The sequence below is a fragment of the Nansenia antarctica genome (assembly GCF_963989245.1).
Source record: "Nansenia antarctica genome assembly, chromosome: 4".
Classification (NCBI taxonomy): domain Eukaryota; kingdom Metazoa; phylum Chordata; class Actinopteri; order Argentiniformes; family Microstomatidae; genus Nansenia; species Nansenia antarctica.
Genome location: NC_137689.1, coordinates 40,915,828 through 40,940,623, shown reverse-complemented (window position 1 = coordinate 40,940,623; position 24,796 = coordinate 40,915,828). Strand labels below are relative to the sequence as shown.

Sequence of the window (24,796 nt, the reverse complement as noted above, 5' to 3'; positions counted from 1 at the left end):
TGAGACATTCGGACAAGTGACAGTTGTGAGAGACAAATAGAAAATAAGATAGGAGGAGAAGGATACAATTGGCAGTACAAATAGTCAAATTAAATTGTGAACTATTTGTGTTTTTAACGTCAGAGTGTGAGTCACTACACTAAAAGATGTCACTACACGAATTCTAACAAGCAGAACTGACAGTAGAGAATATGAATGAGTCATATATCAAAGAGGTTGTGGCGAATTTGGCGATAGTAAAAAGTATGAAACGTAAGAATGTTGCTCCCTCATGTCGATGACCCCTGGAGGACGACACGTGACCGCGCCGCAGCGAGGCTTGGAGGAACGCGTCAACGGTGACGCATCACGTGACCTGTCTGCTGCTGCTGGCTGAGTGAAGCGTGTGTAAGCAGGTAATAAAAAAAAACAAATCTGGTTCAGGCGCTCAAGCTAATATTTTGTATTGTACCAAGTTGAAATCATATTCTTAGCCATGTCCCTCTTGAAATGCAAAGTCACTGGTGCATTTGTTTTGTTTACACTACCGTTTCAGGCTATATTTCGCAATGTTCTGTTTGCTTGTTCCCCGGCAAGCAATGTCGGGGTTGGATTGTGCGCTGTGGCCATTTTCGTTAGGTAGAATTGATTCAGCTTTGTGTTTAGTTAGCAACCTAGCTAATTTTTCTACATAGGCACTTTTTCATTGTAATTTTTAAGGCAACCTCCCATGTAAACATATTATATAGCAATATCCGTGCAGGAATATCAGGTAGCCGTATTTTATTATTTTTCTGCCCGTACATATTTGTAATAAACTCAGTTAGCCAGCTAGCTAGTTACTTTGGCTAACTACTTAGCTAGCTAGGACAAAGGGGTTCTTCTGTAGTCGGTCACTATTGTGCCAGCTAGCATCATCTATGTAGCATCATCTATGTAGCGCTCCGCTTTGCAGACCTGTCAAAAGAATGAAAGGTAAATATTGATGGGCATGGGCATTATCCCTGTGTGCTGCGCCTACGATAATATAACCAAGTCTACGCATTATTCATATTGTTAGCACATCATCAACCGGACGTTTTTATCATTCGAGGGTAACAATGTTATTGTCGAACAAGACCAGTGTTCTGCCAAACTGCATTGTCCTCTTGACGAATCATAAATCGGTTGTCTGTGATCGTCTTGAACATTATTCGACTTTCAGTTGATAATCGTGCTCTTCTCAGTCATACATCTGTGGTTAAACTAAAGGCAGAGCCTTATTCCAAACATGTTGTTTTGACTCTTAAAGGCGCAATAGTATTATATATATTGAACATATCTAGCCTATTTGTAAACAAACAATGTATGGCTGTTTGAAACTCATCAATATCATGTACTGTTCGTGCTTGCATCCAGAGACTGAATCTGAGCGGTCACATAATGCCAATCCCCATTTCCGAAACAAATGGCAGCCAGCATTCAGCTAAACATCTAATCACGGGCTGCATTTGTAATGGGTGATATGAGTAATTCTGAGCTCAATTCAAGAAGCGAGAATATAGACAACTGTCTAAATGTTGTGATGCAAGGTTCTATCAAATTAGGAAAACAGAGAAAGCCATGAAATAGCAATTTCGATCTAATCAGCTGTGTGTGAGAGAAATATTATATTACTATTTTCTTGAGTTGCTGTGAGTTCTGTTGTCTATACACACTCCTATTTTTTACTATTCTTTCCTATTCTTAATGTTCCACAACATTGTGCCCTACTGAACACACTTTCCTCACACCTGTTCAATGGCAACTGGAGCTAGTACCCTGAACAGCCATACATCCCTGTGAGCAACACTACCATAAAGGTGACAGGCCTCATACCCAAGAACAAGTCAGTAGCCAAGGCCTATCAAGACGAGGTGGTGTTCCAGAAAGACAGCGTAGAACATTAAGAGTTATCTAAAGGTATCTGGCTTCAGCTAACCTGGAGTTCAACGTCAGGATAATTCAGTTCTAAAGAGTCCACTCCTGAATTTACTTGACTCATTCACATCATGTGTAGAAAGGCATGAGAGATGAACACTGATGGCTCCATTGAAGTAAAGCTGCCAAGAAGAGCCAAGTCAGTGCCACACTTTCACTGCAAACCAAATCACTGCCTGCCACTCATAGTAGCTGTAAAATGTAAACAATAGACTTTACTTTTGTTGTTTGTTATGTTGTGAAATACAATTGATGGAATTTTTTGGTCATACAAATGTCATACATGTTAGTACACTTAGCAGTTAGTAATGTTTGTTAATACTTATTAAGATTTGATTAAATATGTGAACACATTCAAATGTAATATTTTATTAATAAGCCTATTTATAGTTCTGGTCTAGTTTTTAGGGAAAGAACAATCATTTAAAGATAATAAAATGGTATCGCGTGTCCTGGGGTGGTCCAGTGGTCTAGCACTGCGGTCTACAGTGCACACATTATGCCCATGTCGGCATGGGTTAGAATTCAGCCCATGCCCTGCTGACATGCCCTCTCTCCCTTCTTCTCCTTACTTTCCTGTCTGTCTTCACTGTATCTGTCCAATAAAATGAAGAATATGAATGGGACTACCCCACTCAGAAAAAAAACACCGGTATTGCTATATCAAACCTGCTTTTCTACAATTTCAACTATTGCGTAAATCAATTTTATCCACTTGCACTTTTGAATCTACATGCACATAGATACCAGATTGTCTTGATTGACGTGAATCTTGCAGACAATCCTTGCAGAAGGGAGGGAATTTGATTTGATTGGTCAAGAGCATGGGAATTTTGCCTCATTCGAGGTAAAGTTGACTTAACCTGCAAGAAAGCAGGTTAGCTCTGAAGGATTTGTTGCTATAGTTTTCCTTGAGTGTTCTTTTTGGAACAAAAAATTAAATAAATTCAGTTGGTTCAATATCTAAAAAGATCTTACTAACTTAGTCTTACTAACTCATAGCGGCATAATAGCGATATTTTTGTTATGCTTGTTGTAAAGAAAATGTCTATAATGCATTGAAATTACATTAAACTAAGATAATAAGATGGTTATCATAATTTTAAAGTAATTACAGAAAAAGTAAATGACATTTCTGTCATGGCTTCCCCATTTAGGCCTACGAGAGTCGGAAAGTGACGCTACCAAGCGGACCAATCACAGTTCTTACGGTCTGCGTAGGTGTGCCGCTCCAGTAGTTACATTTTCGGAGAGGTGCGCGACAAGCTACGGCGTAGATTTTACGCAGAAGTATAAATTGGGCTTTAGGCTGATGAATGCTAGGCCGTTGTGATGTAGGACTCAGTAAGTGGAGACAGTAGCGTCTGATTCCCTTGTGTGGGCCTGGGGTGAGGAGACAGTTGTGATGCATTGATATGTTGTGCGTTGGACAGTCGTGTTTGTGATTGGATTCAATGTTTGGGAGGATTTACCTCCTTGGTCATGGCTGGGGTGTGAACCTTTCAGTGCAGGAAGCTCAGTAGTTTTGCATCGATGGCAGTGTGTCCCCATTTCTGCTGTATAGACGGCCTATTCCAATGACAGTTGAGTTCAGGGTTTCATATTCAGAGACAGTAGGCCTCATGTTGGCCTGGACTGTCTCCAAAGGCCTTATTTTGTGAAACTTTTTGACGGTTCCAGTGTTTCCTCCAGGATTTTTCACATTAGTGGCGGAGCGCTCATTTTTCGCACGCGGACCGCGGCGATTTTTGTTCGCGTGCACGCGCATAAAACGCGCACTGGCGCTCAAAACAAAGACGTAATTTCACCAAAAACTAGAGGGTGGCAACAATTATAATTTCTTAAATAGCGGTTAAGTCATTAAAGCTGAGCAGGTGATTTTATATAGATCAAATACCAATATATCCTACAGCTGCAGCGGAACATGCGGAACGCGCATTACACACACACACACACACACAGAAAGATCAATGCGAAGTAGGCCTACATGAGAGTACACGCACAAAACCGGCTAACGTTACTCATTAACTGTTTACACAAGTAAAATCACAGTGTGACAGTCAGATGGAGCATTCGGTAAACAACAACAGCAAGGTAATGCTATCAGTTGAGTTAAAGAAAACCAACTCTTACCTTTGAGGACACCAACATGAGCCCTGCTTACCCGTACCTCCGCCGTTCTGTTCGTGGTGATTTTAGAGGCAATAGATTATGTTTGCCCCGTGCATATTGCTATGAATAGTTCGAAGCTAGGTGCTTGCACGTTAGGTGCGAGAATGCTCGGTTAACCCATTAGCGGGAACATTATTTGTTTCACAAAATAGGCTGATTTAATTGACCATGAACATCAGAGACATACATTACGAATGTTCATTTAAAATACTCTATACTGAGCACTGGTATAAGAACATGAACCAGAGAACAGCAGTAAATGCAATAACCCACAGTCGTCGCTGATGATGTTGCATTTTCGATTAGGATACGTTTACAGAATTAAAGGGACCGGCGACGGGCGAAGACAGAAATCCAAATGTCCCGCTAAATTCGGACCAATCACAAAACTGTTTTGAAAGCGCGTCGCCTCGCGCCGCGAGCCTGTTGAGAGCGATTCAGTCTCGATTGCTGTGCGAACACAAACGACGAGGTTAATTGCAACATTGTAACATATTGTAACTAACTACGCCCTAAATCGTAACGAAATGTAGGTCTGGAAGCGGCCTGAATCTAGCTTTAATCTGCTTTTTTTCTGTTCTCCGGTCATAATAACTCGCTGCCTTTCTGCGCAGCAATTAGTGGCGGAGGAAATTCATTCGTGGCGGCCCGCCACGAATAAATGCATATAGAGGAAACACTGGGTTCTTTCAATCAAGGTTGTGCTTTACTTTTTTTTTTACTTTTAAGTTATTCTTCTTTCTAATGAACGCCCACATTTCCTTGAGCAAATAGTGCTGAGCAAAACAAAATCTGCCCTTCATAGTCCCGCCCCCCCCAGTCCTCTCTTTTTGGAGGAATCCTCAACAAAAGAGGACAGGAGTGAGGCCCTGTGCACTAGACAAAAAGTCCCCTAACTGAGGAGTAGCCAGAGTCAATGTCACCCTGGAATAGCTCCTGGGCCCTGTTGCTCAAAATGTTTAATCTGGATCAGAATGATCCCGATTATTTTCTCTGATTCAGGATCAGATCGAGCTGGCTGATTTCCCCTATACGACTCCAAATCAACCAGATATGATCTGATCCTGGACAGCAAAAAAGAATCAGGATCATTCTAATCCAGATGAAACTTTTTGAACAGCTAGGCCCTGGTCATTGGTATCGGAGGAGTAGAGCTCTGAGAGATGAATCCTCCCAGCCTGGCAGGGCTGGATAGAGCTGGACTACAGCAACGGGGGACTACCAGGATGACTGCTTCCAGGAGACTGCTCCCAGGGACCAAACAGAGGCCTCAGGGGTCTGCGAGGATTGATGGATGTCAGAATCACTTTCCAGCTCCTCTGAACTAACAGAGGAGAAGAGAGCAAGCTCAGAGAGTCAGGGTTGAATGAGGGTGACCTCATTGGTCTCCTAGGCTCATTCCAGGTCTCCCTAGTCTTGCCCAGCAGGATACAAGCTCTAATCTGGACAGGGAAGACAAGTTTATTTGTAAAGCACATTTCATACAACAGGGGCAATTCAAAGTGCTTTACATAGCATTAAATACAGAAGAAGAAGGATGGTAAGATTTTTTAATTTTTATATGACCAGAATAGATACATATAGAAAATAAATAGATTAACATTTAACAACATAATAAGACAATGAATAAAAAGATATAGATAAAAGTGTTATTACTGCAACTGTATTCAAGCGTTGCTCTTCCCGATATGTGTTTGAGATTGCAGGTGCTGCGTCTGTGTTTAGCCTAGGGGTGGGCAAACGATCAACATTTTTTGTTCGATCATCGTAACGAATTAACGATCAATTATCGATTAATCAATAAGGTTTTTTTTTCATAAAAAATAAAATAAAATAAAAAATCCGGTTACAGACGGTTTTGATAAAAAAACGTTTCTATTTTTATAAACCCCGGTTTTCGGTATAACCGAAAAACCGTCCATCCCTAGTTGGGTCGCAGTTCAGGCCCGCAGAAGGCTCCCTCAGAAAGGTGCAAACTTGTCAGCAGCAGCGCCTGCTGCGTATTGCTCCCCGAGGAGCTGTGCCATGGCGCTGACCGGAGGTCAGGTTACACTAACGTACGGGAACTTCCGTCATGCCGTACTGCGTTGCGAAATTCAATGCAAAGGCAAATGCAAAGTTCATTTCTCACACATAACGTGGACAAACTAATTTCCATTATTATTATTATTATTATTAAAAAATAAAAAATGAAAAATAAAAAACGGTTATCGAGCAAAATATTTTGTGATCGACCAAGACCTTATCGATCAATTAATCGATCATCGATCATCGATGCCCACCCCTAGTTTAGCCACTATCTTGCGAGATACGGCGTGTGAGATCACAGTGTTAAATGACACGTTTGATACTGCATCTGTGTTCAACCGCTATCCTGGCCCATACGGTGTGTGAGATCGCAGTGTAAAATACAAGCTTTCATATAAACACTTCTTATCGCCACTGAGCAGATCAACAGAGGAGCCTAACAGCAAACTCTACTTTCTCTTTCCACCTGTCTATTTGGAGAAATGGGAGTATGCTGTGGAATGTGTTCGGTGCAAACGTTCGATTTTCCTCAGCACTGCCTGCAGTACATTATATATCACATTGATTATACATGCTTGTCTTTGTGAGTCGAATGTAAGATCAACATGCATCACAGAAGAGAAGTATGGTGAGATTGACATTTTAGTAATTTAGCAGACACTTTTATCCAAAGCAATTTACAATTAGATATTACTCCCTGGAGTAACTTAGGGCCTTACTCAAGGACTCAAGTGCCTTACTCAAGGGCACATTAGTGGTGGTGTTCCCAGATGGGATTTGAACTCCTTCTGATCATTTTGCTAATTTTGAACTCCATTCTGATCAATTTGCTTCCTTTTTTGTCTGTATGGCAGTGAAATCCCTAATTTCATCACCTTGAGGATGACAAAAAGCTATCATATCAGTGTTTCCTCTATATGCATTTATTCGTGGCGGGCCGCCACCAAAGAATTTCCTCCGCCACCAAATGATTCAGACAGTCCACTTTGATTCTGGCTGCGCAGAAAGGCAGCGAGTTATTATGACCGGAGAACAGAAAAAAAGCAGATTGAAGCTAGATTTAGGCCGCTTCCAGACCAACATTTCGTTACGATTTAGCGGTAGTTAGTTACAATATGTTACAATGTTGCAAATTGCAATTAACCTCGTCGTTTGTGTTCGCACTGCAATCGAGACTGAATCGCTCTCTAACAGGCGCGCGCGCTTTTCAAAACAGTTTTGTGATTGGTCCGAATTTAGCGGGACATTTGGATTTCTATTTTTTTTGTTCGTTTTGTGTTTTGTGTAATATGTCTATCGGCAAAATTCTACTGCTGGTCTTAATTATCAGCGACCGTCTCCGCTGCCGTGCGACCAACACGCAGGGGGAATATGGAACTATACAGCAAAAAAGGAACGTCTAAACACTACAGTGTGTTGATCACAAACGAAAAAAGATGCTTATAGCACACGCAACAGAAATAAACACAGCTGAAGAAGGCATTGTGAGGTGTGATTTCGCCGGCAACATATTAACGCGTCATCCGTACAACCAATACAACCAACTTGTCCGTCTGAAGCGACAATACTGGCATCATTCGTGATTGGGTTACAATCAGTCAAATACTAGGCGAACATGTGTGTAAGACACAAATAAACTTGGATTTCATGCATTTTAAGTGGCATATTTGTAATCATGACGACGTAGCCTGGTCTAAGAATGCATTTCACCATGTTAATTCCCAGTATAGTGAAAATACCACCGCTCATCCGTGATCAGACTTAGCTGGGGTGAAAAAAGCAGCATCTGCACACTCAAATATGTGCAAAAAACGATGTTTATTGCAAGCTTTCGGTTCCCAGGCTATCGGACAATGTAAACAAAAGCTGTATGACAAGTTTGTATTACGCAGTTTGACGAGGCTGAAAGCGCACAGGGTTGCCAGATGGGATTGACAATTTACAGCCTAAACTTTCTATAACCTCAAAATCAAGTAGCCCATTCGGCGGTAACCCGCCCCATCTGGCAACCCTGGACGCAACCCTGGACGCGAAATGCATTTTGAGGAAGCAGTATGCCAAAAGTGTCCATCGTGACAGACTTCAATTATCCCGGAAATAATTGCTCGCATACTAAATTTCTCGCATACTCAAATCTCGCATACTGTACAGTGTGAACACACTACATACTCAAAATCTACGTCATATCTAGTATGAGTAGTATGCTAGTATGCTATTCCGAACACAGCCATTGATTGTATGTGGAATATTGAACTAAATTGAAGTTTAGGTCTGAGTCTAGAAATACACCAAGATTTCTGACCTGTTTTTTTGTTTGAAGAGAGAGAAGTTTTGCACTGACTTTCGTTCTTTTGTCAGATGCACCGAATACAATTATATCTGTTTTGTCCTTGTTTAGTTGGAGGAAGTTTTGTGTCATCCAGGCGTTTATTTGTTCAATGCAATTACAGAGAATTGGCGCTTCTTATTTCTAAGTTATAATTTTGAAGATTCTCTTCATAGATCTCCAGGGAGCTTACCAGTGATGCATTTGGATCTAATGGGTGCAATATCATAAATGTTTCTTGTGAATTTTAAGTTTAAATCGTGTAGAAGGTCATTTACTGAGGTTGAAATAGAAGTTTGGGGGGGGGTGGCTAGGGAAAAGGCCTGTGTGAACAGTGCATTGGTGTTTTCGTTGATATATCGTTTCAAAATAGTTTTAGACATAGTTTGAATAACCGGGAAGATAAATATGTCAAAGAATATGCAACAACAATGGTCAGATAGGGCAATGTCAGTTACAACAACATCTGAAATATCTAGGCCTTTGGTGATGATAAGGTCCAGAGTGTGACCTCGATTATGAGTCGGGAGATTCAAATGTTGTTGAAGTTCAAAAACAGAACAGAGAGTTGCTTGGCTTTGTTGTTATCTGAGTTATCTAGCCTACATGAATATTGAAATCACCAGCAATGATCAGACCATTAAATTCAGTAGTAATGATGGAGAGAAGCTCTCTAAGTTCATTGAAGAAGATAGTAGAGTATAAGGGTGGTCTATATCGGCATGTAAATGGTCAACATGTATGAAGAACTTGCTGAAAGAAACAAAACCAAATAACAAAGATAATTGAAATATTGTTTTAGCAACCACTCATTTAGTCGTCATGACGACCATGCAAGGTATGATGCAGGACATCTTCCTTTAGGACTTCTGTTTAAATGGAACTTAAAAAAAGACTTAGGCCTAATATAAAAAAAAACTTTTTGTGGTTGTGCATACTCCCCTCTGTTAAAAAAACAACATATGGAAAGCATATTCGTTGAAATATGTAAATGTGTGTGTGGCATATTAGATTCTAATTCAGGTCGTGTTCTTAACTTTTACTCTTGTTTTTAACAAGAATGTCCAATGGAAATAATACCAGTTAACCCAAGTGTTTGGTATATCGTTCATATCTCGTATCACTGTCGTATTATTGATCCTAATAGGAGATTTTTTTCGATATCCTGCAGCCCTTCTTCTCTACATCATTATATTTATTGTGTCTTGTCTTGAACAATGTTTTTGAGAACTGATTATTCAACCAGAGTTTTTATTATACAGTTTGAAAAGGCGTTTGCATACTATGCAGTATTCAGAACTCCCATTGGATTGTTTCTCATCGCTGTCGTCTATTACAAGATGGCTGACTTGGCTGACTCAATTCAATTTCGCCATGTGCAGTGCACTAGGAACATGATTTGGTATTCTACCATACTAATATACAAGCTACAGTACATACAACGACAACACGACAATACTCAAGACAAAATATACAGTACCAATATGAGTGGATATTATGAATAAATACTGTACAACTAAGTGCAAGAACATGTAAAGTGCAAGGTGCAATGATCATCAGTTATTGAGGAGGGCTGTGGCTTTGGGGAAGAAACTGTTCAAGTGGCGTGATGTCTTTGTCCTGGTGGCCCTGTACCGCTCCACTCTTTTGCCTATGCAGTGGAGGTTGCGTATGTTGGTGGGATGTGGACATTTAGAGGGAACCATTTGACACTGTCAGTACGTGTGGTCGGCTGTGGGTGTATCTCCCACTCCTTCTTGACCTGAAAGAAGTGTGTCTCATGAGGTAGTGGTCTGTGTTGCACAATCCTTGTCCAACTGTGTTTACGAGGATCGTGGGCCACTTATGTGTTTACATTAACCACTCTCTCTCTCTTTCTATCTCTCTCCTCCCAGATTTTTGTATTTTGTACATACATAGTTTTGTATATACTGTATGATGACCTCGCTGGGCGGCGACAAGGCCCGGGGCTCTCGGGACAAAGCTCTGCCTGCCGCCACACACACCACACAACCACAGAGACAGCTGCAGGTGAGACACACACACACACACAGAACACACACACACACACAGAACACCACAGAGACAGCTGCAGGTGAGACACACACACACACACACACACACACACACAGAACACACAACCACAGAGACAGCTGCATGTGAGACACACACACACACACACACACACACACAGAACACACAACCACAGAGACAGCTGCAGGTGAGACACACACACACACACACAGAACACACAACCACAGAGACAGCTGCAGGTGAGACACACACACACACACACACACAGAACACACAACCACAGAGGCAGCTGCAGGTGAGGAACACACGCACACGCACACACACACACACACACACACACACACACACACACACACACACACACACACACACACACACACAATCACAGAGACAGCTTCAGGTGAGGAATACACACACACACACACACACACACACACACACACACACACACTCACAGACATGTCAACACGACCATGTCGCATGCCAAAGTACTCCAGTACTGCAGTGGACTTACTCCATCACTGGGACAGTGTTTAAATTTGGTACTGTCACACGGACGACAGCCCAGCTCAGTGTGTGACCATCACGTTCTGTAGGTCTAGAAGTTGATCAATCTTATGTTATCAAGGGTGTTACCATAAAAATAAAAAAAAACATGTTCAAAATGTTAAGCCTGATCCATGTCAACTGTAAATACAACATTTTCGAATGTTCGAATAAAATAATGGCTTATGTCACTTTTGAGGAAAATTATGTTTTTGCCTGAACATATTCTATATTGTTTTACAATTACGAACATTTCCAAAAATATTTAGTTCAGTTTATTGTTTTTCTCAAAATTTGAAAATATTACTTAAAATAAAATCTACAATATATATATATATATAATATGACTTAAGCCATTATTTTAAGAAGGTGGACGATATGCTAAATATATTTCAAATGCACATCCCTATCCTAGAGACATGCATATGCATGTGTACACACACACACACACACACACACACACTTGTACTTTGCTGTATGTACGTCTGTCAGAGTTTTGTGATTAAATCAATATTTTCCCTTTTTCTACCTTTCCTCCCCCTTTCAACTTGACATTCTCACCACCTCTGCTACCTTTGTCATTACCTTCCTCTCCTCTTTCTTAACCTCTTCTCCTCCCCTCTTCCACCTCTCTCTCCATCTCTCCATCCTGCCTGCAGGCGACTGCGGAGCAGATCCGGCTCGCTCAGATGATCTATGACAATAATGACTCTGACTTCGAGGACAAAGTGAACCAGGTGAGTCCATTGGAGTCCTGCCTGCTGTCGCTCTTGAAACAGTGTGTGTATGTGTTTGTAGCTTAAATGGTAAATGGACTGACTTATTTATTCCAAAGGGCTTTACAATGGCCTCTCATTCACCCATTCACATACATTCACACACCAATGGCGGCAAGCTACCATGCAAGGCACCGGCCCGCTCATTGGGAGCAATTTGGGGTTCAGTGTCTTGCCCAAGGACACTTCGACATGTGGCCAGCCAGGGCTCGAACCGCCGATCTGCCAACCTTGCGATCATAAGACGCCGGCTCTACCTCCTGTGCTACAGCCGCCCCTATTTGGCTATTTGTCTACAAATATATGAGACAGGGTCTGGTTAAAAAGTAGTCCTCAAGTAGGCATGGTCTTTTTTCCAGATTATGAAGGTGCAGATTAGATAGATAACCAATCATGTGACCATAGAGCCAAAAATGTTTTCTTTCTTTTTTGTCTTTTTTTTATGATGTAATATTTGATGTAATGTTTTCTTGAGTGTGATGTTTTTATTTCCTATAGTTCTGTTTTATGTGATATTTTTATGTCCTGTTTTAATTGTTTATAACATCTGAGGCCGTATTTCCCCTGTGGATTTACCTGCCCAGGGACTGCTGATGCAATTTAGCTACCCAGCTAATTCAGGGAGAGTCAATGACTGTCCATTGTCCCTTTTAAATAAACAAATAAATAAAAATAGATTGTAAGCTTTCAAGTGTCATACATATGAAAATAGTTGAAGAAGATATGTTTATTTGAATGTTGGTCCACCTCAAACTAAATAGCAGAGAAACGCAGTCTGAATCAAAACACAGGCAAAACAGCTGCTAGTAGCTGGTGCTAAAAAGGAACATCGCTACGAACATCTAGCTGCATGTTTATCACATCACAACATGGTGATAGAACATCAACATGCTAAAAACACAACTAGATGATCACACAGTCCTTACTTTTGAACACGTCCCAAAAAGAAAGCTTGTTTCCAAACCATGTGGCAATTACCAGCTCCTACGGCAGGCGAGACCGTTAATCCAATTAATAAATAAGTATTTAGTGATCCTAAAACTGTTGTTTGTTATATTGAGTGTGCTCTTCAACACTTCAACTTTCGTAATATGAAAAAAACCTGGAAAACGTAAAAAATAAAAATAATGCGCGTCTTGAGGATTGCCGACATGCGGCTCTTTTTACCAGACTGTCACATATCGCTTAGACCGAGCTACAATGTTTTGTGTGTGTGTGTGTGTGCGCGTGCCCACAGTTGATGGAAGTGACAGGGAAGAACCAGGACGAGTGCATGGTAGCCCTCCACGACTGCAACGAGGATGTCAACAGAGCCATCAACTTCCTCCTGGAGAGCACCTCAGACACGGTGAGTCTTCCTGTCTGCCTCTGGCGCTCCCCAGCCAGGGGTTCCCTGGCTCACAATAAGGCTTAGGTGGTAGAAGTGGATGCCCATACCAAAACTATTTTTGTGCGACCGCAAACCAGGTGCTTGTTGTTATAACCATTGTGCTGACATTAGTGAGATGTATATATACAGTATATATATAAAAAAGAAAAGGAGAAATATGTGACAAACGTAAAACATAGGAACATCCATCCGGAACCTTCTCTCTGAGCTTTCCAATCACTCCTGCCTTCCTCCTGACCTGGTGTGCATCTCCAGGTGTGCATCTCCAGCCCACCTCCAGTCTGTCCAGGGCCTGACAAGGCTAGTGTCTGTCAATGGCACCAGTGCTACAAACTCCTCAGTGACAGTCAAAGAATAAATATTCCTAATTGGGATACATCAGTCACAGTGCTTTCATCAATAGCAATAGAGAATGCAATAAATTACACTTTACACTATACTTTTAGTTTAGTTGTTCAAATCTCCAGCAAGTTCCCCAGTTCTCTTATTGGCACTTCTCAGGGGACACCAGCTCGGCTGCCTTTACAGTTTTTTACGGTCGCTAAGTCGCAGTGTTCAATACTGAAGTCAGAGTCACAACTCTTCATACAGTCAGCGAAGCAGAGGTCCATGTGGGCCAAACTGTGACTCAAAATGCATTCAATGACCACGTTCTCCAAAATCCATAACACTTCTCTCATTCAAACTCCCCCACCTGCAAAACACTATGTATTTGCAACACTTTTTTTCATTGTTAACATACTGTGTTCAAAACAGAATGATTTGGTTCATTTTTGCAGTAATCATTTTCCTATCATATGACCGAAAGCTCGCAATAAACAGTTTTTTTGCACAGTGTTTGAGTGTGCAGATGCTGTTATTTTGCACTATTTTATTTATTTATTTTTCAGATTTGATCCCTTTTTCACCCAATTTGGTAGCCAATTTAACCCAACTTAGCATCCAATTATCCCCTGCCTATTGCATAGGATCCGCCGCACGACCCTGTGGCCGGCAGTCCCAGAAGAGGCCGCCAGGCAGACTAGCTGACTGGCTCCTCGAGCCCAGCACCGTTATTCCGGCGCCCAGGGGGCGGTGTTGCGCGACGGATCCTAGTCCAGAAATACTCCTATACCGCCCTCGGAAGCGGCCGCCCAATATGCCGCTTCCCGTGTGCCTCGGCCATATCTGGATCTGGCGAGCCGGGATACGAACCCCGGCCCCGGTGGGCAGCATGCACTAGTGGCCAGTGCGTAGACCGCTACACCACCGCGGGGCCGTTATTTTGCACTATTGATACTATTCAGTTCCAGCACCTCAGCAAAGTCTGATAACGGATGAGCGGTGGTATTTTCACTATTTGCAGTAATCATATTGAAATGTCTAGAAAATATTAGCGGAATATATACAATGAAATGAAATAGCCTAGATGCATTGCCAGGGAAGACATTAGATGTGACCAGATGCAGACCAGAGGGTGGACCACAACCCTCAGGAGTGAGACATTTTTGGTGTGATTGCTATTGTATTGTAGCCCTGGAATTTCTGTTTTTCTTTTTTGTTTGAACTTTGCATCTTCCACTTTATTTCCCACTTTTCATTTTACACAAGTAAATGTAGTGTACTTTGAAGTAAATGTACCGTAACATACTTTCTGCAAAGATAGTGGGAAAAAAATACACACTAAAGGATAGAAGCAAATTGCGGCATTTCTGATTCATTCTTGTTGCCTAATACTTTACAGTTGTACAGTCAACTATTCTGTCTATGATTACTATAAATCAAACCATTTTTATAATGAAATATTCATTCTTGTGAAAATCATTCAAACTATGTAATGCTCATATTGGCTGCCCAATAGTAACATTGCAAATTTGGTAAACCCAACCCGCCCTCCGATCTGCTCCTCTGTAATAAGGGTTTTTGAAGCCTTGGAGTTTTATTGCCCCATATAAAGGATGACAATACACCATCAATGTTACGGAAGAAGGATTTGGGGAGGAAAAGAGGCAAACATTGAAATAGGTACAAATATCGTGGAAAAATATTCATTTTGATACACTGCGTTCTCCCTACGAGTGTTAGCTGTAAGCTATTCCACTTTTGCAGATCTTCTTTGACTTTTGTTGTTAGTGCAGAGAAATTGTTTTTGAGTAGTAATGGTATACTTTGAGAGATGTTGATTCCTAAATATTTAAATGTGGTCGGGGAAAAGGCAGATCAGACTGTGTGATATCCCCTGCCAGCTGATTGATGGGGAAAAACTCACTTTTACCTATATTGAGTTTGTACCCAGAGAACGTACCAAAGGTTTTGAGAGTGTCTAGGATATGAGGGATGGCTCTCCTTGGGTCCGATATGTAAAGTAATAGGTCGTCTGCATACAAGGATACTTTATGTAGGGCCTTCTATCCTGAAACTCAGTGGTGCCAAATGGAATCACATTCATGCTATTCTTCCTCCCTATAAGCTTTGGTATGCCATGCCAAAAGACTGAAGCCCAAGCAACATACAAATAATCCGATAGTCATATCTACTTTGAGGATCTGGCAACAAATCAAACAGCACCTTGGCTGGAATACGCTTCCCCTTAATACCCCAATATGCAATAATGAGCTGTTCAAACCTGCTAGGATCGATGGCGGATTCTCTCTTTTGGACAGACAAGGCCTTAGCACGATCGGCAACCTCTACAAGGATGGCATATTCTCCAGCTTCGCTCAGCTGTGTACTGCCTTCAACCTACAGCAATCAAACCTATTCAGGTACTTTCAAATTCGGCACTTCGTTAAGTCAAATACATCCTCATTTCCGGATGCTCCTCCCTCTTCGGGAATTGACAAACTCTCACCTGTGGCAAAAATGACACGGCAACACATTTCACTCTTATATGACCTCCTAGCCCCGGATACACCCCTGGCTCTGATGAGGATTAAGACAGAATGGGAATCAGAACTTGGCATTACCATATCTGATGACCAGTGGACTGAGGCATTGAGGGAAATAAAATCTTGTTCATCCTGTGCAAAATTCCAACTAATACAATTCAAAATAGTTCATAGAGCACACTACAGTAAATCTAGACTCGCCAAGATATACCCGGATGTAGTAGACACATGTGATAGGTGCTCCCAGGCTCCTTGTAACCTCACTCATATGTTCTGGTCGTGCCCGAAGCTGGAGGAGTACTGGAAATCTTATTTCAAAGTAATTTCGGAAGTGCTGGGACATGTAATAGAACCGTCCCCACAGATTGCTATATTTGGTATACCTGAAGAAGGCAAAAGAATGTCAGTAAAGCAAGCAAATGTGATCTAATTTACCTCTCTGATAGCCCGTCGGAGAATACTTCTACTATGGAAGAGCACGCCACCCCCTTCACCAACTTCATGGCTACGCGATACAATGTCTCTTTTGGAATTAGAAAAAATCAAGTTCTCTATACGGGGTTCGACTGACAGGTTTTATAGTCACTGGCGGCCCCTTCTCACTTATGTTAAGAATCTGACCTCCCTTTCCCCAGAATGATTATTACCATATTGCATTGCAGTGAAAAAACCACACTTGCTGTTGAATAGCCAGGTTGCTATGCAGAGCAATGACCTATAAGACCCTAAAGTAATACTTCCCCTTGCTTCTATCTCTTTCCTTTCTGCATCTACCTTTCTCTCTCTCTCTTTCTTTTCTTTCTTTTCATTATTTTATTTTTATTTTTATTTTATTTTTCTCATCAATGTATTAATCTGTTTGTAGTTGTTTTATTTCTGTCTGTCTTGTCCGTATTTTGCAACAATGCACCTATAGAGGAGCAATGATAATATTGTTGCTCACTGTCATATATTTTTGTTGTCATTGTCACGACATACACAGGGCTTAAAGTACTCCGGCACAGTGCCGGATTTCCGGCGCGGGAGATTATTTTTATTTATTTTTTTCAATTGCGGCATTGCGCCGACGTGGTGGCGGGGGCGCTGTTTCACAAATAACTTAGCTTTCGTGTTTGCTAGCGAAACAGCTGATAGTTGATGTTGACTGCTCAAGGAGAATACATATTTGAAAGTACAGAATGCCTGAGAGCCTTATATTGCATTATATTACATTATATTTTGAATGGCCATCTGGTGCCTGAATATTGTTTTTTCCTTTACATATATAATGACATTTCCACCATAAATTGATGGCGAAAGGGCACAAATTGGTGCATATCAATTCACCAGAATGCAAGAAATTAAGTGTTTGATGCTCGTTTAAGGACCCCCAGACAGCCCTGCTTCATGGGTCCCTCCCGATGTCAAACACCACTGGTACCACCTCCGCCTCATTTTGAGCCAGGAAAAACCCTGAGTAGTGACGGGCCTTATGGGACGTGGTGCCAAGAAGGAGAATATAAGTGATAGTGGCTTAATAAGTAATCAGTTTGTTCTTTTAAAGACATCTATTTTTTTTAAAATTATTATTAAGTATAAAACAGTATTATGAATGAATGAATGAATGGTCTTTATTGTCATTACAGTTTTTCCCAATTGCTAAAACACAAAAGCCAATTCTCTAAACCAAATGACCAGTTCTCTAAACACATTTAATAAAACTAGCTCCCATTTGCCAAAACCATAAACACATTTCACATGAAGACACAATTCACAAAACACAATCCTCCTTTTTTCATAAATCTAAACACACTTTGTCTTGCTAAAACACAAGTTGCAAAAAACTCTGCTCAAATTCTCAAATTAAAGCTCATGTGATGCAAAATGCTTGCCACAGTCAGCAAATTTTTAACACAATGAACACACCTGGCTTCATTCATTGAACATAACGACTCAAAATTTAAGACACTTGTTGCAAATGATTGTGGTGTGTGTGTGTGTGTGTGTGTGTGTGTGTGTGTGTGTGTGTGTGGTATAGTCCCATAAATAAATAAAAAAACATCACACCCTGAACATTGTTTTCAGTGAGTATTGTTGTGTGTAATGGATCCTCTGTAGTGTTTGCATTGAGTTGTGATACAGTACAGTATTGTACATGTTACGGTACATGTGAGAATACGGTAACATTTTTCAAACCTTTATTTACGTAAAACTAGATAGGATAACAGTGCAACAACTTCGCTGCTGAACTTTAGTAAAATTTCGGACATCATATGCCATTTAAAGGGGGGAAATTGATATCTAAAAATGCATGACTATCATGCAAAATCAGCCTTACTGTAATGTAAAATATGTGATGTTAGATATAACGTTAGACAGGGAGCGCAGATTTATTTTTATGCATGACTATCATACATGTGGGAAAACTAGGGTTAGGTGCTAGGGTGCTAGGGTTACAGTAAGGTTAGGGTTAGGATTAGGGGTAGGGTTTGAGTTTTGAAGAGAGAAGGTGTGGTTTTGCTTATGTAGCTTTAGAAAAGTGTGTTGTGTTTAGAGTTTTGGGAAAATGGAGGAAAGTTTTGTGAAATGTGTTTTAGCAATTGAGAAAAACTGTAATACAGTACAGGTACCATACAACGAAATTTAGGAGGGGGGGCTCCCCTGGTGCTTGGAAAAAGGCTAAAAACACGAGGGCCAAGGGTAAAATAAAATGTACACTATCTACTATACTACTATACTATACAATAAAACACTGTGCTGTACTCTGCTATGCTATAAATATCCTAACTTTTCCTATATCTGAACCTTATGTACACAAGGGTTGTCATATTGCACATAGTATTGTTGCACATTCATTTAAAGTATTAATGCATTTTAACATTGAGACATATATTTTGTATTGACTATAAAATAGTATTAATGCATTTAAACATTGAGACAAGAAGCTGTCTTCTGTACCCGCTCTCCCAATATCTCAAACTGTGACCCCCCCTCCCCAAGAAAAAGTTTTAGGCACAGGATTTTTTCCCACTTTAAGCCCTGCATACTGCATGACATGCACTATTGCTGGGTCGTGACTGGGAGACCAAGAGGGTGTTGGCTGTGTTTCTGTGGTGATTTGTATATTTGATATTCAATATTTGTGAATATTGATTTGTGAGGACTGCCAAAATGCCAATAAAATATGTTTACAAAAAAATAAATAAATATGTAATGCTCCCTGTTGTTAGTGTTTTGTAAGTCAGAATGTTATGAATGACTGTGTATGCTTTCTGAGTGAACATTGTTGCCAGTGTATGGTTGAACGAGCTTCTTTTGAGACATGAATGAAGTGATTGGCCAACATGCATGTTAGTAATGCAGACTGTATGAAGAGTTGTGACTCTGTGACTTCAGTATTGAACACTGAGACTTAGCGACCGTAAAAAACTGTAACATGCAGGTCTTCACAAATTCCCCCTCTGAGAACGTCTTGGACGCTGCAGAGATTTCACTGGCAATGATGACAGAGCAGTTAAGGCTACATGTGTCTCCACATTTGGGAAATACACATTTTTAGAGATGATTCACATACAGCTTTTAGGTTCGGAGTCGTCATGTTTCTGTGTGGGTCTCGTGGTGTCCTTTGATGACATCAGATGCTACAGTCACTGTACAGTGAGCAGATAAGGCGTGTAAGTTTGCCATGTACCTCCCAGAAGAAATAGAGCTCTTTCCATCTTTCTTGAAATACCCTACATTCCGTGTCAACCTTTCTCTTATTCAACAGCATTTTTGCTAAACTAAACTAATGTGATTGTCAGCGCAGCGACGTGTTTTCCCTACTTCATACAGAGTTCATAGTGCTAGGTTTAATTCAATGATCAGATCATAGAAACTTCTTACTTTGCTTATTTGGTTGCTTGTAAATATGTTCTGACTTTGGTCAAGGTTTACTACCCTTGCATGTAGTCACTTTAGTCACCCAGCCAGTCACCCAGTCAACCAGCCAGTCAGCCAGCCAGTCACCCAGCCAGCCAGCCAGCCTGCCAGCCAACCAGCCAGACAGTCAACCAGCCAGACAGTCAACAAGCCAACCAGCCAGACAGTCAACCAGCCAGCCAGCCTGCCAGTCAGTCAACCAGCCAGACAGTCAACCAGCCAGACAGTCAACCAGCCAGCCAGCCTGCCAGTCCGTCAACCAGCCAGACAGTCAACCAGCCAGACAGTCAACCAGCCAGACAGTCAACCAGCCACACAGTCAACCAGCCAGATAGTCAACCAGCCAGACAGTCAACCAGCCAGACAGTCAACCAGCCAGACAGTCAACCAGGCAGACATTCAACCAGCCAGACAGTCAACCAGGCAGACAGTCAACCAGCCAGACAGTCAACCAGCCAGACAGTCAATGAGGCAGACAGTCAGTCACCCAGACAGTCAGTCTCTGTTGTTGTTGTTGTTGTTGTTGTTGTTGTTGTTGTTCTTCTTCTTGTTCTTCTTCTTGTTTTGGTTTCTTGGAAGTACTGAAATAGAAAGAGGTTCATTTTCTCTTCCTGTGTGTCAAACTCACTACTGTATTTAATCCTGTCAAACTCACTACTGTATTTAATCCTGTCAAACTCACTACTGTATTTAATCCTATCAAACTCACTACTGTATTTAATCCTGTCAAACTCACTACTGTATTTAATCCTGTCAAACTCACTAATGTATTTAATCCTGTTTGTAATCTGCTACCTGCTGTTGTCACCACCCCGTCCTGTATAACGCTCCCAGACACGACAGTGAGAAGAAAAAAAAATTGCCTCTAGCATCTTTGATTGCCAATGGCCCCTGGCCCGAGCATAGATTACTTTTTCTTGCGATGACTGATGGCTAGATGATTCACTTACTTGACAAATGTATATGTAAGTCACTTTGAATAAAGGCGCCTGCTAAATGCCAAAAATGTAAACGTGATGCAGTCATGTTGTCATGCCACAGCAGTGGGAGTATGTGTTTGCGTTGCAGACGCACAGTCAATGGCAACGTAATGGTTTATTGAAATTGGTAACAATAATCAGTTCTAGTCCCGTCCCATTTGCCCTTTTGGACTGTTTTTATTTATGTATATGTCTATTAAACAAACTCTTTTGGACTGTGTTTATTTATGTATATGTCTATTAAACAAACTCTTGTTTTGTCTTTCTGTGATGCATCCCCTCCCTGCCACCTCTGTCTTGCTCTCTCTCTTCTCTCTTTCCATCCCTTTGGGTCTTCCTCTCACCTTCTCTTCCCCCCTCTCCCTACCACTCTCTACTCCATCTCTCTCTCCCTCACTCAGACCTCGTGGGAGACCGTGGGGAAGAAACGTGCCTTGGTGAAGGATGGCCCGTCCTCAGAGAGCAAGGAGAACAAGGAGAACAAGGAGAACCGGGAGAAGATGGGCGAGAGGGAGGGCCGCGGGGGGCCCGCCCGGAGGGGCAGGGGGACCAGTCGCAACCGGCAGGGTGAGAAGAGAGAGATCCCCTCTGGTCCTTAGTCTTAAATATGAGTTGGTAGGTCTTAAAAATCTACTGGTGTAAGAGTCTCTAGGCACAGAGGGACGGTTCAATCAGAGCGGTTATTTCGCTACAATCGCTCAGCGTACGTCACCGACGTGCTGGCGGGATTCTGTTTAAAAGTAATAAACACAAGCAACTAATAATAATAATAATAATAGCTGCGGCGTCGGCTTCCCTTTTCGGGACTCGCTCGCTGGACACCCCTTTCGGGATCTGCTCGCTCCTGGGGTACAGTGTCTCTCTCCGTGTCGCAGGTTCTCCCTGTCTTGTTCACTGCCGGGGGGAACAAACACACACAGGTTAAAAAGACCATCTGGATAACGAGGCTGATTACTGACACATGTCCGCAATCAGCCCCGTCATCCACACTCCACCACAGTCTGGCTCCACCTGCAGGCCAGAACGCGCCATGCTCCCCACAACTGGATTAGGAAGTTGCGATAACTTCTCTGTATGATGTTTAATGTCCGGTCTGTAACGTAAGCAGTATGGTAATTAGCTGTATGGTAATTAGCCTATCAGTTCCCCCCCCCCCCCCCGCCGCCCACAACAATAGTATGGAAATAAGCTGGAACCAATAAACACCAATAAACACCAATAAACACTAGCTTTGCAGCCCCAGGGGAGAACTTTTCAGAGAACACCCAGGTAGTAAACAAGCTTCATCTAGGCGTGGTGTAAAGGAGACATTCTGACAGCGTAGCGCAAACAAGTCTTCAAATCTCAACTTATGTACCTTTGGGGGGAACTGTGGGGAAGTTGGAGAAAAGCACTACCTGGTTGGAGAAAAGCACATTTAGTGGTTGGTTACAACAGCTCCTAGGTCTGCTACAACAGCTCCTAGGTCTGTTACAACAGCTCCTAGGTCTGTTACAACAGCTCCTAGGTCTGTTACAACAGCTCCTAGGTCTGTTACAACAGCTCCTAGGTCTGTTACAACAGCTCCTAGGTCTGTTACAACAGCTCCTAGGTCTGTTACAACAGCTCCTAGGTCTGCTACAACAGCTCCTAGGTCTGCTACAACAGCTCCTAGGTCTGTTACAACAGCTCCTAGGTCTGTTACAACAGCTCCTAGGTCTGTTACAACAACAGCTCACTGTTACAACAGCTCCTAGGTCTGTTACAACAGCTCCTAGGTCTGCTACAACAGCACCTAGGTCTGTTACAACAACAGCTCACTGTTACAACAGCTCCCAGGTCTGTTACAACAGCTCCTAGGTCTGTTCCAACAGCTCCTAGGTCTGTTACAACGGCTCCTAGGTCAACTGGGCTCTGAAGTAAACAACGGTCCGTTGGTTCAGTAGTACTGCATATTTCCGGTCCCGGAATCCCATAATGACACTCTTTCCCCCTCCACCTCCTCCCCCCCTCTCTCTCTCTCTCCCCCTCCACCCCCCCCCCCCCCCCCCTCTCTCTCTCTCTCTCTCAGTGCGGCCAGAAGAGAACGGTGTGGAGGCGGTGGCTGCCTCCGTCAGAGGGTTCGAAGGGGGGCGCAGAGGCAGAGGGCGAGGTGAGTTTGTACTCTGTCATTGGCCTGCACCTACAGTGTTACCTTGTTGAAGCAGGTGAGTGTGTACTCTGTCAGTGACCTGCACCTACAGTGTTACCCTGTTGAAGCAGCATCCCAAAATTAACGGTCCTCCAATCATGCCATTCTTCCAACCACAGAAACATTTTAGTCATACTCTGTGTGTGTGTGGGTGTGTGTGTGGGTGTGTGTGGCCCAGTAGGATCCGGGGGCAGAGGACGGGGCACGGGCAGGATGCCACCGGTGCCACCAGGGAGCAGGTTCTCCGCCCAGGGAATGGGGTGAGTTTGTCCATCGCCCTAGTTTCTAGTTTCGTTATGCCGACCATTGAAAATGCCAAATCGCCAATCTCTATTTTCTCAGAATGGATGCCTTTTTCGTATGTCTGCTTCACTGTGCCGATATCTCCACATCCCCTATGTGCTGGAAAAGTTAGTTTTGTTAGTGCATCAAAGTTATGGGCGGTGGTTCCTGTCTTTTTGCGACAAGCTGTAACTTCCTGTCAAAGAATTCTGAAACATTCACCAAACTAGAGTGCTTTTATATGACATTTACCTAGCGACAATACTTTGGCTCAGTACAGGGACTACAACGGTGACATTACTTTGGCTACAAAACGAAGCGTCATCATTATTATGTACCTTTGGGGGGAACTGTGGGGAAGTGTAAGTTCAACACTACCTGGTTGGAGAAAAGCACATTTAGTGGTTGGTTACAACAGCTCTTGTCTGTTACAACAGCTCCTAGGTCTGCTACAACAGCTCCTAGGTCTGTTACAACAGCTCCTAGGTCTGCTACAACAGCTCCTAGGTCTGCTACAACAGCTCCTAGGTCTGTTACAACAGCTCCTAGGTCTGCTACAACAGCTCCTAGGTCTGTTACAACAGCTCCTAGGTCTGTTACAACAGCTCCTAGGTCTGTTACAACAGCTCTTGTCTGTTACAACAGCTCCTAGGTCTGCTACAACAGCTCCTAGATCTGTTACAACAGCTCCTAGGTCTGTTACAACAGCTCCTAGGTCTGCTACAACAGCTCCTAGGTCTGTAACAACAGCTCCTAGGTCTGTAACAACATCTCCTAGGTCTGCTACAACAGCTCCTAGGTCTGTTACAACAGCTCCTAGGTCTGCTACAACAGCTCCTAGGTCTGTTACAACAGCAACAATACTTTGGCTCAGTACAGGGACTACAACAGCGACAATACTTTGGCTACAAAACGAAGCGTCATCATTATTAGGTATTTTCGGTTAATAAACTCTAGAATGTTGACAGTTTGGTCGAATTTATTCGCCCTTGGCACTAAATGTTACGTTTAGTTCAAATGTAGTTGTTGCTCATGAATACTCCTACAGCACTATCCTCCTCTGGCCATGGATCTGACAGTCTGTCTGTCTGTCTAACCCTGGAGCTGACAGTCTGTCTGTCTGTCTAACCCTGGATCTGACAGTCTGTCTGTCTGTCTGTCTAACCCTGGATCTAACAGTCTGTCTAACCCTGGATCTAACAGTCTGTCTAACCCTGAATCTGACTGTCTGTCTGTCTGTCTGTCTAACCCTGGATCTGACAGTCTGTCTAACCCTGGATCTGACAGTCTGTCTGTCTGTCTGTCTGTCTGTCTGTCTAACCCTGGATCTGACAGTCTGTCTGTCTGTCTGTCTAACCCTGGATCTGACAGTCTGTCCCTCCACTGA

The 24,796-nt window shown here is 42.4% G+C and overlaps 1 protein-coding gene across 1 annotated transcript in view; it reads left to right on the top strand.

The window, feature by feature from the left end:
* Positions 1 to 354: 354 nt before the first annotated feature.
* Positions 355 to 24,796, top strand: part of ubap2a (ubiquitin associated protein 2a) — a 77,598-nt gene continuing 53,156 nt past the window's right edge. The window contains exons 1-7 of the mRNA XM_080529356.1: positions 355 to 395; positions 10,360 to 10,495; positions 11,704 to 11,781; positions 13,058 to 13,168; positions 21,359 to 21,524; positions 23,008 to 23,083; positions 23,247 to 23,387. Of these exons, the coding sequence (XP_080385482.1) occupies positions 10,400 to 10,495; positions 11,704 to 11,781; positions 13,058 to 13,168; positions 21,359 to 21,524; positions 23,008 to 23,083; positions 23,247 to 23,387 (668 nt within the window). The 5' untranslated portion in view covers positions 355 to 395; positions 10,360 to 10,399. The remainder of the gene's footprint in view (positions 396 to 10,359; positions 10,496 to 11,703; positions 11,782 to 13,057; positions 13,169 to 21,358; positions 21,525 to 23,007; positions 23,084 to 23,246; positions 23,388 to 24,796) is intronic.